Raw genomic sequence first — 13892 nt, forward strand, 5'->3', positions numbered from 1 at the left:
TAATACGATGAACGGAGAGTAGCATTTTTAAGGATTAAGAATATGTACCTTGTTTTAGCGAGTTTACTTTCGTAGTAACAGTCCGAATCTTTTTAACAAGCGAATAACGTTGACAATGCGGTGTAAGTATATCCTGAACGTCTTGTTCTCGTTGTGTAGACAATGAGTGTATTTCTATCGGTAAATTATGCCAGTATAACCTCAACCTATGCTGAGGAGAAAAATCTGCCGAGTCTATCGTGTCAGGTTCTCGTCCTAAATGTCTGTGACACAACGAGGTTTCAATGTTCTCGATGTAAGAACTCTGTAAAGCTTTCAACTCGGTTTCAACTTACCTGTTAATTTCCAATCTATATTCGGTCGGCATCGAAGCGACATTTTCATATAACCAAAACAAATGGCATGCATTGTTGACTTTCTTTAGCAGATCCTTGATACGACAGTACTCGAAGAATAGGATACCAGTTCCTTTTGGATCTGAAGCGAAAAATCCGTGAAAAACAGTAAAACGCTTACGCGTTCTTACGTACACCCTCCTAGTTTACAAGTATTGTATTTTCTGCTCTCCTATGGAGATTAATCCTTATCTCAGATTACCAGAATTTTGTTCGTCTAAGAACAGAATGCAATACGTACTTCCATGACAAAATGTAATAATATTAGGTTGGTAACTAAGCGATTGCGGCTTTTGTCATTACCACCTAATTACCACTTAGTTGCCAACCTAATAGTTGAACGAAATTAACGAGTTAACAGCATGGAAGAAAATAATGGCTTTCAAAAACGGGAACTATTAACCATTATTCTAATATGTACTTATAAACGAGGGTGTACATACATATGCTATTGTGTTTAAAAGTAACTAATCGAACCATAGAGGCCGAGTCGCGCTGGATTAGCCAAGCTGAGATCATTGCACGGTGATCCACCGATTAATAAATCGATAGGCGCTATTTCTTGAATCTTTTCCTTCGTGATATCTTTCACGTTACCCAAATGAACGATTCGATCACCAAAATGCGCAGCGGTCACCATTAACGCATCCGGGTCGATCTCGCTCGCGTAATACGTGTCCACGGTTAAACCTAACTTGAGAAGTACTAGTAAACCTGAAAACATCTATCTTTAGGAAAAATCGGTAAATTACGACTGGACTAAATGCCAAGCTTCTTGGCAGAGAAAAAAGAGTAGAATCTCAACGCAGCACCTGTACCGAGGCCATCGAATAAGGACAGCACGCGTATCTTTTTCTTCTCCCAATTATGTTTCACTAACTCTTGCGGATTAGATTTGCAATTCGTACGGAACATATTGATTATCTTGTCTTTCCAATTTGCTCGTGGCTTGATGATCGAATCGAAGGACGGTCGAGGCTTATTGTTAGTTGCGCAGAGGAAACACTCCCAAGGATCTTCCTGAAGAACTTGTTCATAGGTCGTTGGGCATAACAGGTGTTTCATGCAGGCGGTACAATACACTCTGAAGAAATAAGAAACAGAGAAAAGCACAATTTATCAATGTTCATACGTTTGGAAATTATACTTGCAAAGACGAAGAAAACTTCACCTTGGGCAATCCTCTTTGTCGCATATGATCATCATGCCAGAGGCTGCGCACACCGTGCAGTGAAACTGATCAACAACCAATGAATGAATTGGACGATTATTTCGGCTAAGTGAAACATTGTACAGTATATTGACAGTCCCAGGGTCTAACAACCAAAGTTTGTCGGTATATTCTATAGGTATATTAGCGAAGCAAGAAACGTGTAGCTTCTTAGAAATTTCTAAACATTTGTAACTTCCTTTTAGTTGATTTACATGGTATTTATGAAAAGAAATTTGTTCCATATTTCTTTCCAAATTTGTTCCACATTCTTAATTCTATGAATCTCAATTTTATGAATGATAGACTATTATAAATTATGATGATTTATGACCAACTATTTTTTAAAAACATATTCTTCTTGTATCTGCCATTTGTGTAATGGGCATATATATCTATTATTTTAATATATTTCTTTTAACTTGTCAAAAACCGATAACCTGCTTTGTTTGCATTTCATAACTAATTTCCGAACCCTGGGACTTTTTGTAGCATGTACATCGAAACAGGAATACTTACGCACTTGGCGTCATTGCCGAAAAGGAACATGCAGGGCTTATAGTGATCCTAGAACAGTTCAATTTCCAAGCATGAACAACGATTTGCCTTTGCAAAATTATAGTACGAGGTCTCTGTGACGTTATCGATGCGTTAACTAGCGTTATCTTACCGAGCAACTTTTGCACAAAGATCCCTCGAAGAATGGATGAATTTCCGTCTTACCCTCAGCAACTCGTAGACACTTTAGGCATAACGATTCGAACGCGATGTTTCCGTTCATCGCAGAACGTAAGTCATCTAGATCGAAACAGATACTTATGTTTTACAAGTGATATTTTTCCATAACGTATATGGTATGCTGAGATCGATAGCGGTGTAAGCGAATCAAGATTTTGAGAATTCAAAGTTTGTCACGTATCTCGACTCTTAACACTTTACTTGACCGCTAGCAGTTCAACAGCATACGCACGTCCGATCAGCAGCTCGGGCGCAGATTCTCCCTGGCGTTGGCTCTGTTTTGGTTTAGACTCTCCAGTACCATTCTTTTTGTTCATCGCGAACGGTACCTTTTTCAAATTGGTATAAAACTGTGGGAGCTTACGAAGCAACTGAGCAAGGTACCTTAGTACTAAATAACAAATTACTGCTCAAATAATGAGAAAGATCGTCAATGACAAAAAGCCGATTAATAGGCTATCGGTCGGTAAAGTGTTAAAAAATATCGTCCCTTTAATTTCATTAAGACGATATAAGAGAGCTTATACGCTGTCGGTACAAATGTTTCAACGTTTCCGCGTACTCACAGCGCGACATTGTATCCATTCGGCCGAACTTACCACTGTTCTTTATGTCATTCGTCCGGCCATCGTCTACATTTGCATTGTTCTTCAACTCGTTCAATTTCTTGGCTATGCAAGCTGAATATTTATCGTATATTTTGACGGAATCTTCTTTTCTTTGAGCGCACGATCTTTTGGAATCTTCCTTCCTTGCGAAATATTTCAACGCGTCGTTTACAGTCCAGTTCTCGGTTTTGAATCCCAGACGAGAGCAATAATCCTAAAAAAAGAGAAAAAAAAAGAAAAGAATTGGAAAGTAACGGTTCAAACGGAATTTTTTGGATTACGAAAGACGGTGAAAACGACACAACACGCGGATAAATACCTTGGAGGCTTGGAGAACCCCAAAGAGGTATATGTGCTTTTTCGTATTATTTATGTAGTCGCGCATTTTTTCCATGCCCTTGTCGAATCTCATGAACAACTGATGGTGCACCTGTCGCGCAATGAAAATCGTGTAACAGTCTACGCGTATATTCCGCTCCATTTCGATGGAACGTTTTTAGTAACGTTCGATAATTTTTACCTCTGAGAGCTGGTAATCACCGTACCACATAATCCACTGGCAACCAAAGCTTGGTTCACGCATGCAACAGTCACGATAATCGATAATCATCGCTGCAACGTAAAGGGAGCGTGTTTGGGAAACGTGCGAAAGGATGTTTAAAACGTGAATTTGTAATATTCGAAAGACGCTTGAAATTGTATTTACTCGCGAACAACATTGTCGTTCGTAGTTCTACGCGACGATAGTACGTAACACTTCCCACCGTTAATTTCTCATTGTTCGCGTATTTTTAGTAATATTCGTGTTAACAAAGTGGTCGCATACGTACGAACGACAGTGTACAGGTGGAATTTCATCCTATCGATATTCGTAATAAAGATCGAAACGATTGAAAACTGTAGGAGAGAACGCGTAATCCGCGACCAGCCTCGTAAAAGAAGGAACTTAAAGCGCATTACCTGGCCACCAATTGTGTCCGGCGATTTTAGCCCACGCTATAATCCCCGGATTCTGTTCTTTCAACGGCAAATGCGTTAAATCTACGTTGCCTCGTTGCAGCGAATCTTTCGCTTTTTCAGCCAACCTTTTCCCTTGACTTTCGCCTATCGAAAGAAATTCAGCAATTGATATTCGCATCGGAGAAGAGACAGAGGAGGAGAAAAAAGAACGAAGAAAGTAACAACATACGTTTTTGGTCTAGCAAGTATTTCTCCGTAATTTTTGCGTTCTTCTCCCTAAGTCTGTTTAATCTCTGTTGTATCTTGTCTGGATATGGGTAGAACTTGATTTCGTCTAACGCTATGTACGAAAAATACGATCAAATTGATGTGACCGTTTTACCGGTTCGCGCGCTAAAGAAATACTCTCCTATTTCTTTCTTTTTTATTTTTTTTTTTTTTTTTTTTTGGAGTCGCGACCTCCTGTTATTATTTCGCAATCGTAGTTCAACCGGACGGAATCCGATTACGCGCATAAAAATAAGTCGAAAGTGTAGTACCAAAGTCTGTCATATCGTAGGTTTCGCTATCGTTCTAAAAGGAGCGAGGTATGAAAATTTTTGATCGAAAGAAATGCGTTCTTCTCGCGTGCTCTCCGTTTCGTTAGCGCGAAAAATCTATCAGCTAAGAATAATTGGTTGCAGGAGTCGCGACCCACGTATTCGATCACTTACTTTCGATTGCGCATTGTAAATTGTTCTCGATCCAGGTGAAGTAAGGCTTGGTTAAAGTGCCGCCCAATAATCTCCGCAACATCTGAAGCGAAACTCGTATCTAAGTAATAAAATATGAGAGAGAAAAAATGGGAGAAAAAGATGGAAAAAGAAAACCTGCATAGTTGCGTCGATGACACGCATTCGCGCTTCGTTCGAATTCTGCGTTAGTCGGCTCTTGAGGTTGTACGAGAACGGTTCGATCTGTGTCTTTTCACTCAACTAAAACGAAACGCCGATATGTCAGTTGGCAATTTTGAAAAATCAGTCGCTCGCGGAGAGCGTTACCCCTTAACTGTCCAGTTTCTGACAGTCTCAGACTCGTACGTCTCGTTCGGTCACGTTGCAATTGATACCTTGCGTTTCATCGAACTACACCGGGTTATTCGGAAAGTTCATAACGTTTGTATCCCGGCCACTTACTCGTTACAGGCACATGGAGTAATTGAATATTCGATTAATTTCTCGACAAAGTACAACCAACGAGTCTTTGGTCGGGTTTGACCAAAATTTTCTGGACCGTTAAGGGAGTAAGAAGAACGAAGAGAAAGAGAGAGAAAGAGAGAAAAAAAAAAGGAAAAATAAATAAATTGAAAGATATATTCACTAATGATATACGAGCTTCTCCAATCCAGTAAACCCATGATTTGCCTGCTTCGGACAACATTCCTACATGGTCGGCATCGATAATTAACGCTGTAATATCACATAGAAACGTTTACTTAGGACATAGCTGCAACATCGATTGCGTTCGTCTCGTCGCGTCACGTTGCGTCACGTCGCGTCACATCGCGTCACATCGCGTCACGCGCATTCCCGTGATCCTATTCCAGCTTTATACACGCGTTTAAACTTTCGATCGGGTAAGCCGATCGCTAGGTTCCAGTCTGCCGCTAATCGATCGAGTAGCAAACTCGCGAGTACGAAGTCCGAGTACGAGCTTCCGAACGAAAGTACATGTTAGAAAGAAATAGTTTTGAAATTCTCGCCTGGCCACCATCCAGAACAACAGCCCCACACCAGCTTGCCGACGAAAAGATCCTTGCTGATTTTTATCGATCCTCGCGTAACCCTTCTGACCTCGTAATATTCTTCGCCCCACCTGGATCCTTTGTTTCGTAGCTCGTTGTTTCTCGCCGCTTTTTTCAGGGGCTTGGTCGTTTCGTTGTTTCGTTCGCCTTCGCTGGACGCTCGACTTTCGGACGAGATTCTTTTCGCCAGAGGAAGCGTATCCGTATCGTCGAAACTCGTCGATTCGACTTGGTCGAACCGTTCAAGGGCAATGTCGCTCCCCGGTGGTTGCTCCGACGAATCCTCGGTTTCCATTCGATCGGCCATCGACGCGTTATCTTCGACGCTGTTGTTCGTCGACGAGGTACCCTCGCTGTTACATTCTTCTTTCGAGCAACGACGTGCAACGACGTCCTCGTCGTTGTCGACCAACATTTGCTCCGTCTGCCCGTCGAAGACGGGCGCTGAGATCTGAAAAGCGTCGAGTTCGTTGGTTTCCAAAATCTCCGCCGTGATCACACAGAGATCGCTTTCCTCCGTGCGATTACAGTCGCGTGAAACGAAGTTAGCCACGTCGTTTTCGTAAGACATCTGCTGATCAGACGCACGTGTCTGCGGAACGTCAATTTGCATGTCGAGGCTGTTTGCCGCGTGATTTGATCCATTCGCCAAGTTATCGTTGTCGTCTACGATGGACTCTCGATGGTGGTGCTGTTTTCCAGCCCCGTCAGGAAGAAAATGTTCCGAACTTTCGGACTCTTGGTTCGTTCGTTTCTTCGACCTGTCAAGACCCGCCTTTCGGGACCTCCAAAACTTATCTACGGTGTTGGAGTGGTTCGCGGTGGCCGAATCATCTCCTCTATCTTTGCGTGAGCTCTTCTTTACCGCTTTCCCGATGGACGAGTATTTGGATTTGGATCTAGATGGAAATTTGCACTTTTGTTTCCTCTTGGTGGACGATCTCAAACGAGTACTCTTCGTGGTCTTACTTGCGGCATCGATGCAGTCATTTGCCAAGGGCAACGAGGGCTTTGAAACGGTGGCGTTAGTCTGGACGAGCGATCGTTCATCCGACACCGTGTGGAACGGCGCGTTGTTTCGGGAAACGTCTGATACCAAGCCCAGTTCCATGGCGCATACCATGGACCAAACGCTGTTCCCCGCCCATCGTTGCAACTCATCCTTCCTGGGTAGATTCGTTCGCTCAAAGACCTGTAACACGCGTACAATTCGAACTAGAAAGCGCAACTTTCATCGGGGGTAACAACTGGGAATGTTTTAGCCGCGTTCGATCATCGTTCTCGTGGATTTCCAGGGTCTCCGTTTCGAAATTTCGTTGGAGGATCGCGCGAGATCGATCGCGGCAACGCGTTCCCTCGAAGGACGACGCATTTCGGCTCAGGTATAATAGAAAGCAGGACGGATGGAGCGCGCGAGCCGGCGCCCGAGATTCACGGCGATGGCACGGAGAAGATAGCGCGATGAAACGAGCTGGAAAGATTGAAATCGCGTTTGAAACAGCACCGCGGAGGGTTGGTAACAAAAAAGAAAGAGAGAAAGAGGGGGAGGGGGAGGGTAGGGTAGAGGGTTAGGGAGGGGTATGCGATCCACGTGGCGCCTCGAAAGGCATTTCTCGAGGTCGCGGCATGCTTTGCCGGGGTCGACCTGATGAATGGAAACGTCGGTATTATTGTGTTTACACGCGGGACACACGGGGGCCTCTCTCGCTCTCTCGCCACACTTGGCGTGGAAACATTCATTCATAAAGCGTTCCGCGCGTTCCTCTCACCACCGCTGTCCCTCCTGCCTAGCCCCGTGCGCGCCTCTCACCCCATGTTCTCCTCTTCTCTGCTCTCCTCACTCTCTCTCTCTCTCTCTCTCTCTCTTTCTCTCTCTCTCTCTCCCTCGTCCTCTCTCTGTGCGCCGCTCCGCGCCACTCTCCCGCCGCCGTTATCCCCCTCTACGCGAGGGTACACAACCCTCTGTCGAGTGTAGAGGGGTAGTACCAGTGACGTAGCCAGAATTACGACAACGACCTGCTGATTCGCTTATTTTATTGTCCGCCATGTCGTGTCCACTCGCAGTCGGCTCGTTGGAGGCCGCGTTCTCGATTCTTTAACGGGCCTCTCGGCCTCCTTAACCGACATTGTCGCCTACCTCCCACCCTTCCTCCTCTGCCTGTCTATTCGACGACTCCGACTCGAAGTTGAACCCCGAGTCTTCGACTACGATTCTCCGATCGTGGGTTGGATGGCGCGCAAACATTTCACAACGCGAAACTCTACACAGGTCTGTCTCGTAACGCAAACAGACGGCGACTAGGGCGACAATGTGAGAAGCTGGAACTAAAATTGGTTAGCTCGCCGGTGAGAGCGAACAGAAAGCGAACGATTCTCGAGGGAGAGCGAGATAGAATATGGTCGGCTGAGTTGTCGACTCGCCTCGTTCACTGTTCGCCGTTCACCGTGCCGTGACGATTAAGCGTATCGTTAGGTGTTTTCAAAGATACTCGAAGCTTGGGAATCTCGCGCACGCGATCCTGCGTAGCGTTCTTAGCCGCACGGTATCCTCGATGTCGCGTGACTGGATCCGCGTAGCGATCTCACGCGAGAGGTTTTTTCGCTCGGACAGCACGAAACGTCGACTAACGCGCCAAGGATACGATCCCAAGGTTTTTCGACAAATTTTGTTCGACGCGATGGAGAAGGGATTTCGATCGGCACAGCGAACAGCGTGACAGAAAATACAGAGCGGTTCGACGAACCGCTCGTACGCGATCACGGACCAAGAACGATACGGTAACGTTTACGTGCACTCAGCTGATATGAATGGACTAGGAACGCGAGCGAGTGTACGTATTTGTAGATTCGGTCATGACGACTTTCAGTATAAATTGAAACTTCTCGAGGGTGTCTCGTCGGCGGTGGGAGAATGTCAAGGGGCGAAGGACAGAGAGAGAGGCCTCGTACACCGGCAATACCGGACAAAGATGAAAAGAAGCAGCGAAAGAGAGGGGAGAGAGCGAGCGAGCGAGCGAGGGATCGGCTGACTGGCAGAGAAAAAGAGACAGACGGATCAACGAAGGGTACAAAGCCACGAAGCTGGGTCAGTTCCGTTTAGTACGAGGTAGGCTACGATTCCGTTTGGATCGCAGAAGGTGCACACGGATCGAGATCCATGCACCGCGCAATCGTTCGCTCAACCAACTTCCACTCTCTCTATGCGGCCTTCTATCCTTCCACTCTCCATCGAAACCCCTCCGCGTTGCTGTCTACGCTACGCGTTTCTATCGTTTTCGAATGACTTGCTCCATTCCCACTTGTACTACATTTATATCAAATTTGCATTACTCAGTTCGCCTTGTTTATTTATATCGTATCTACGTTATTACTATCATAACTGCTATATAACTGTACGAAAAGTACTTTTCGCCAAACTAAAGAAAAATCTACAGGACAACGTCTCTATGAACGTCTCGTTTCCAAAAAAGGTGGAAAAATGCGGACCAGAGACAGAGCGAGAGAGAGAGAGAGAGAGAGAGAGAGAGAGAGAGAGAGACAGGGAAGGTTTCATACGGGTAATGCGCAACTCGGTGCAAACTCACGGTAGAGCGGACAATTTGGTCGATCTGAGATTCGTGTCGATCGCACACGTGCGGCTGGCTCCGTCAGCTGCTTTTTCTCTGTTCGCGATTTTTTCAGGCAAACCGTTTATCTTGGTTGTTGGGTCGGACGCAGAGCATCGCCAAGCGTTTCGTGTTTGCGTGGTGGACGCGACCGGCGAGTAGTAAGCGAGTACAAACAGAGAACCGCGGAGGCGAAAGGAAGAAGGGAAACAGAGGGAAGGAAGGAAGCACGGAAGGAAGGCAAGCAGGCAAGAAGGAAGAAGGGAGGGACGAAAGGAAGGAAGGAAGGAAGGAAGGAAGGAAGGAAGGAAGGAAGGAAGAGAATAGGAGGGAGCTGTAAAGAGAAGGAAGAACGAGGAAGAGAGGGCTCCACTCGCCTAGCGCAGCGTGGGCTTTTCTTGTATTCTATTGATTTTTCCGAAAGTTCGCGTGGTGGGAGTCTGGCAGGCAGCGGTGTGCGAGCTCGGCCAGGAGCGTGTTTGCGTGAGCTTCGACGACGGTATCGTCTTTTCCTTCCCTCCTGCTCTCTGCCCCACTCTTTTACTCTCTCTTCGTCGCTCCTTCTACACGAAGGATGGGTTGATCGCAGCAGGCGTTGCGCTCTCTCTCTCTGTCTATCGCGCGCGTGAGAGCCTCCTTTCGTTTCCCCAGCGGTAGTTCTCTTTCTGTTTCGAGGATCGGTCTGTACGAGCGTTTCCCGCTTGGTCGCGATCTGCTCGTCTCTCGCTTCATCGAGTGGCGCGCAACGAGTTCCCTCTCGCTCGCTCGGCTTTGCGTGAAATCCACCCTCGACCCCGCTGCTTTCGCTTGGTCGCGCTCGCGCTCACGCTGCGACCTGCTGGTATCTATATACGTACGATTGGCCATCGCACGCGCGCACACACACATGAAGCGGCTACTCGAAACAGGAGCGTGTTAAGGAGTTTGACTTTGACATTATTTTTACCGCGACGATCGACGAAAGAGATGGCGCGCGCCACACGTGCGATATCGGCGCGCGATCGAACTATCGTCGCCTATCGTATCTACCAAGCGAAACGAGCGTTCGTTTCGTTTCCATTCGCAAACCGGTACGATCGTCTGTCTACCTTCTCTCTACTACCTGTTACTACGCGTCTCGTTAAATATTCGTTTGCTTGCCCTCTCTCCAAGAAACAACAGTAAAACTCGATTCTCGCCTCGATGCCAATCGTTTAAACGGCGAATCGAGCAACGGTGTTTCGAGTTTGCGCGAAATCACGCGACTTTCGATCGGAGCGTGCGCCACTTGCCCCGAATCGAAAACGGTTCACCATGGATCGGCGTACGAATCGTTGGATCATCTCGCTTCGCATCGTTCGAAGCGATCGAAATGCAAATTTCAGGACGTCTCGAATCGAGACGCGAGCGAACAAATTCGTTGAAAGATATAGGTTCTCGAGGGGCCGAGAGAGACGTCGACACAGGGTTTCTCGGTACAGCCCTGGCATCCCATCCACCTACATCGCGGCAGGGTCACCGCATACACCACTACCGCCATGGCAGTCGGTCGTGCATACGTGTACGCGTACGTGCCCTTATATACGTCGAAGCTATCTCGGTTTCTCCAACGTTCAGTCTCTCTGTCTCGCAGTCAGCCTCTCGGCGATATACGCTGGTTCGCGCGCGCTCTCTCACCCACACGGGTTCGCGTACAGTCGCGCTCGCGCTCGCCTTCCCACTCCGATCTACACCCTCACGGCGGACTCGGTCGAATGGATTGCACGCGTTACACGGACACGCGTGCACCGAGCCGCGTTTCGACGCGTGCATGCAGCTACGGTGAAACGCTGGGAGCGCAAGCCGCGCGCACGGCTCGCCGCCGCCGCCGCCGCGGCCAGGCTCTTGGCCAGCGAGCCAGTTAGACTGGCAGGAAATCGGCCAACCAACGCAACGGCCGGTCGAGCCGCGCGACCTTTCGATCGATAACGCCGATCGATTTTCTCCGCGGAATCTACGAGACTCGCGGCAACTGCGTAGCGGGTCGACGCGTCTCTTTCGAGATTCGAGGTCGCGATTCCTTGAAAACTCGAACGGTTTCGCGCCATCGTCTCTGTTCGATGCGTCTGGCGATTTCTTCGAGTTCGAAGGCGAATTCGGAGGTCGCTTTAGCGAGATAGCTGTGGCAGGTCGCGGTCAATTAGCACGACTGGTTCGATGGTACGCGGCAGTTTCGAAAGGCCGTTGCTTTCCGTCGAAAGGAGTCGCGCCCATCGGTGCGTCGAGGAAAGGATACGAGCTGGCGAGTTACTCGTCTCGAAGGATTCGGTTACGACATTCCAGCAATCGCGATGTTGTCGCGTAATTTGTATAATGCCGTTGGTATCGAAACACACGCAGATTCGACCAAATATGTTCTTTCTCTTGGCTACGTCTGTACGATGAAACCGCGAACCGTTGGAAATTCAGTAAGGCAAATAATTGCACCGAGAGCCAAGGATCGATTCCTCTTGACCAATCAAAGTCGCGTGACTCGATTTATCGTCGATCGTCGAATATCGATTAGCGTTGGTTAACGCGGACGCGAACGCGAACGCGTCTATTACACCTGACAGAGAGAAACGATCGACAGAGGGGAGAGAGGCGAGAAGAGGACGAGACAAATGTAGAAATTTTACAGACGTTGCTAGCAACGATCGTAATCGTCGTAATCGTATCCGTCGTCGCTGGCACAGATATCGCCGTTGATACCGTTACTGGTACCAGCAACGTAGTCGTGGTTGCCGTCTTTGTCGTCTTCGTCGTCGTCGTTGTCGTCGTCGTCGTCGTCGTCGTCGTCGTCGTTGTCGTCGTCTTCGTCGTCGTCGTCTTCATAGTCGTCGTAGTCGTCGTCATTGCCGTCGTCGTCGTCGTCGTCGTCGTCGTCGTCGTCGTCGTCGCCGCCGCCGCCGCCGCCGACGCGGTCGGCGGGAGGCTCTGAAACCGAGCGAGACCGAACGTAGTCGATGGAGGTCGGAAACGCACGAACCTCGCGGCTCGAGCGACCGAACCAGCGACACGGCCAAGCAGTGCGGTGCCGACTCTTGCTGCCGCGGTTTCAACATCCGTGGTGTGCGTGGACGAGTGTTTACGCGACAGTAGACTTCTCGTCGAAACGAATACGGAGCAAGGCGTATACAGCGAAGGATAGAGAAAGGAGACAGAGACGGGATAGAGTCGGACACCGAAGACAAAGGAGAGAAGAGAGACGAAGAGAAGGCGCGTTTGCGGTGGAGTGTCGTATCGTGGAGCAGCGTACCGAGGTTTAGGAGCGGTACACGTCGTTGCGTTATCGAGAGCGAAATAACGCGACGAGTCGTCCGGTTGGCGAGACGACCGAACGAACCATCGACGCTCGTCCAGTGAAACGGAGAAAGAGGCAAGAGAGGGAAAAAAAGAGCGAGCGAGCGAGCGAGAGAGAAAGGCGGAAGACAGGAAAAAAAGAGAAAACATTGTGCCGTCTTTATCGTCCGGGGCGTGGGTGCAGCGAACGCGAATCCCTCGGACGAGACCGCTTTGCCGCGAGCGAACGAGCAAGAGAAGCGAGAGCGAGGAAACGGACGAGGAGTGAAAGAGATGGTGGAGGACGGAACGGATCCGTCGCGAGAATCGAGTCGAGTAGCCTTTTCTTTGGTCGGCGCGTCTTGAGGAGGCCGAGCAACGCAAACCGTGCAGTGGCATTGCAAGCGAAGAAACGAGAGTCGAAGACGACGAGACCGAACGAAAAACGAGAGGAGACGCGAGAGGAGACGCGACAGGGACGATCGAGAACCGGCAACGCGGAACAGGAGAAATTCGAAGAGAAGAAAGTTTTCGGCCGAGAGGGATATTCGGCTGGTTGAACCATCGCAGTTGTGGTGGTCACGTGTAGCAGCGTGCGGGTGAAAACCGCGAGAGAGCAGCGTTTCTCGAAAAGGTCTGCAGCCGAAAGTATCGACACAGCTGGACACCGTGGGTCCGGCTAACAACAGCGGTTGGTTTTTGCCTCTCTCTTTCTCGTCCTCGCGACACCTCGGCTTTGGATACATCGAGCCGACGTCAACAGCTGCCCGACGGAGGATCGAGGCGATCCCGAGACCGACCGTCGGATATCCTGGAGGACGATGACGATGGTGGTAAGGAGGATCACGAGCGGTAACCGGAGGACGAGCAGCACGAGAGGACTCGATTGAATCTCGATCGAATCCGCTCGAATACGCGGCAATCGCCGCCGCCATCGCCGCCGCCGGATCCGTCGTCGTCCGTCTCGCCTCTTTGCCGGCGACCGTCGTCGGCGACCGACCGGGCTCGCCGTCGGTCCCGTCGTCGCGACGGTACGACAGTTTACGTTCAACGCAGGGTGACACACAGTGCCGTAGTAGTGAGTGTTGGTGCGAGCATATTAGTCACGCGGGATCGCGCGCGTTCTTTCTACTCGCGTTACCCTGCCGACGGCTCGCGTTCTCTCCGCGAAGCCGTCGGGGAGAGCGGTCCTGTCTGTCAGTTTGCTTGCTCGCTTGCTTGCTCGCTTGCTTGCCTGTCTGCCTGTACCTGCCTGCCCGCATACCCGTCCGCCACCCGACTGCCTGCCTACCTGTCTACCTGTCCGTCTATCGA

At 49.0% G+C, this 13892-nt stretch overlaps 2 protein-coding genes across 4 annotated transcripts in view; one reads left to right on the top strand and one right to left on the bottom strand.

Annotated features, from left to right (window-relative positions):
• The window catches only part of LOC126918731 (DNA (cytosine-5)-methyltransferase 3B-like), a 61714-nt gene that overhangs the window by 1809 nt on the left and 46013 nt on the right, over window positions 1–13892 (bottom strand). Inside the window, exons 1-17 of one of the 3 annotated variants that reach the window (XM_050727031.1) lie at window positions 9279–9376; window positions 5653–6886; window positions 5271–5359; window positions 4781–4885; window positions 4625–4706; window positions 4141–4251; window positions 3912–4055; window positions 3472–3563; window positions 3271–3381; window positions 2943–3165; window positions 2276–2403; window positions 2125–2172; window positions 1567–1631; window positions 1208–1479; window positions 873–1109; window positions 336–477; window positions 49–263 (exon numbers count right to left, since the gene is read on the bottom strand). In XM_050727031.1, coding sequence (XP_050582988.1) covers window positions 49–263; window positions 336–477; window positions 873–1109; window positions 1208–1479; window positions 1567–1631; window positions 2125–2172; window positions 2276–2403; window positions 2943–3165; window positions 3271–3381; window positions 3472–3563; window positions 3912–4055; window positions 4141–4251; window positions 4625–4706; window positions 4781–4885; window positions 5271–5359; window positions 5653–6817 — 3229 coding nt within the window. In that variant the 5' untranslated portion in view covers window positions 6818–6886; window positions 9279–9376. Of the gene's footprint in view, window positions 1–48; window positions 264–335; window positions 478–872; window positions 1110–1207; window positions 1480–1566; window positions 1632–2124; window positions 2173–2275; window positions 2404–2942; window positions 3166–3270; window positions 3382–3471; window positions 3564–3911; window positions 4056–4140; window positions 4252–4624; window positions 4707–4780; window positions 4886–5270; window positions 5360–5652; window positions 6887–7710; window positions 7840–9278; window positions 9377–13892 lie in introns of those variants that run through there. The other 2 variants (XM_050727030.1, XM_050727029.1) reach the window with 2 other exon arrangements.
• LOC126918732 (probable serine/threonine-protein kinase yakA) overlaps window positions 12055–13892 on the top strand; it is a 56004-nt gene continuing 54166 nt past the window's right edge. Inside the window, exon 1 of the mRNA XM_050727032.1 lies at window positions 12055–13656. The gene's annotated coding sequence lies outside the window, so the exon portion shown is untranslated. The remainder of the gene's footprint in view (window positions 13657–13892) is intronic.

The sequence above is a fragment of the Bombus affinis genome, chromosome 7 (assembly GCF_024516045.1).
Source record: "Bombus affinis isolate iyBomAffi1 chromosome 7, iyBomAffi1.2, whole genome shotgun sequence".
NCBI classification, from domain to species: domain Eukaryota; kingdom Metazoa; phylum Arthropoda; class Insecta; order Hymenoptera; family Apidae; genus Bombus; species Bombus affinis.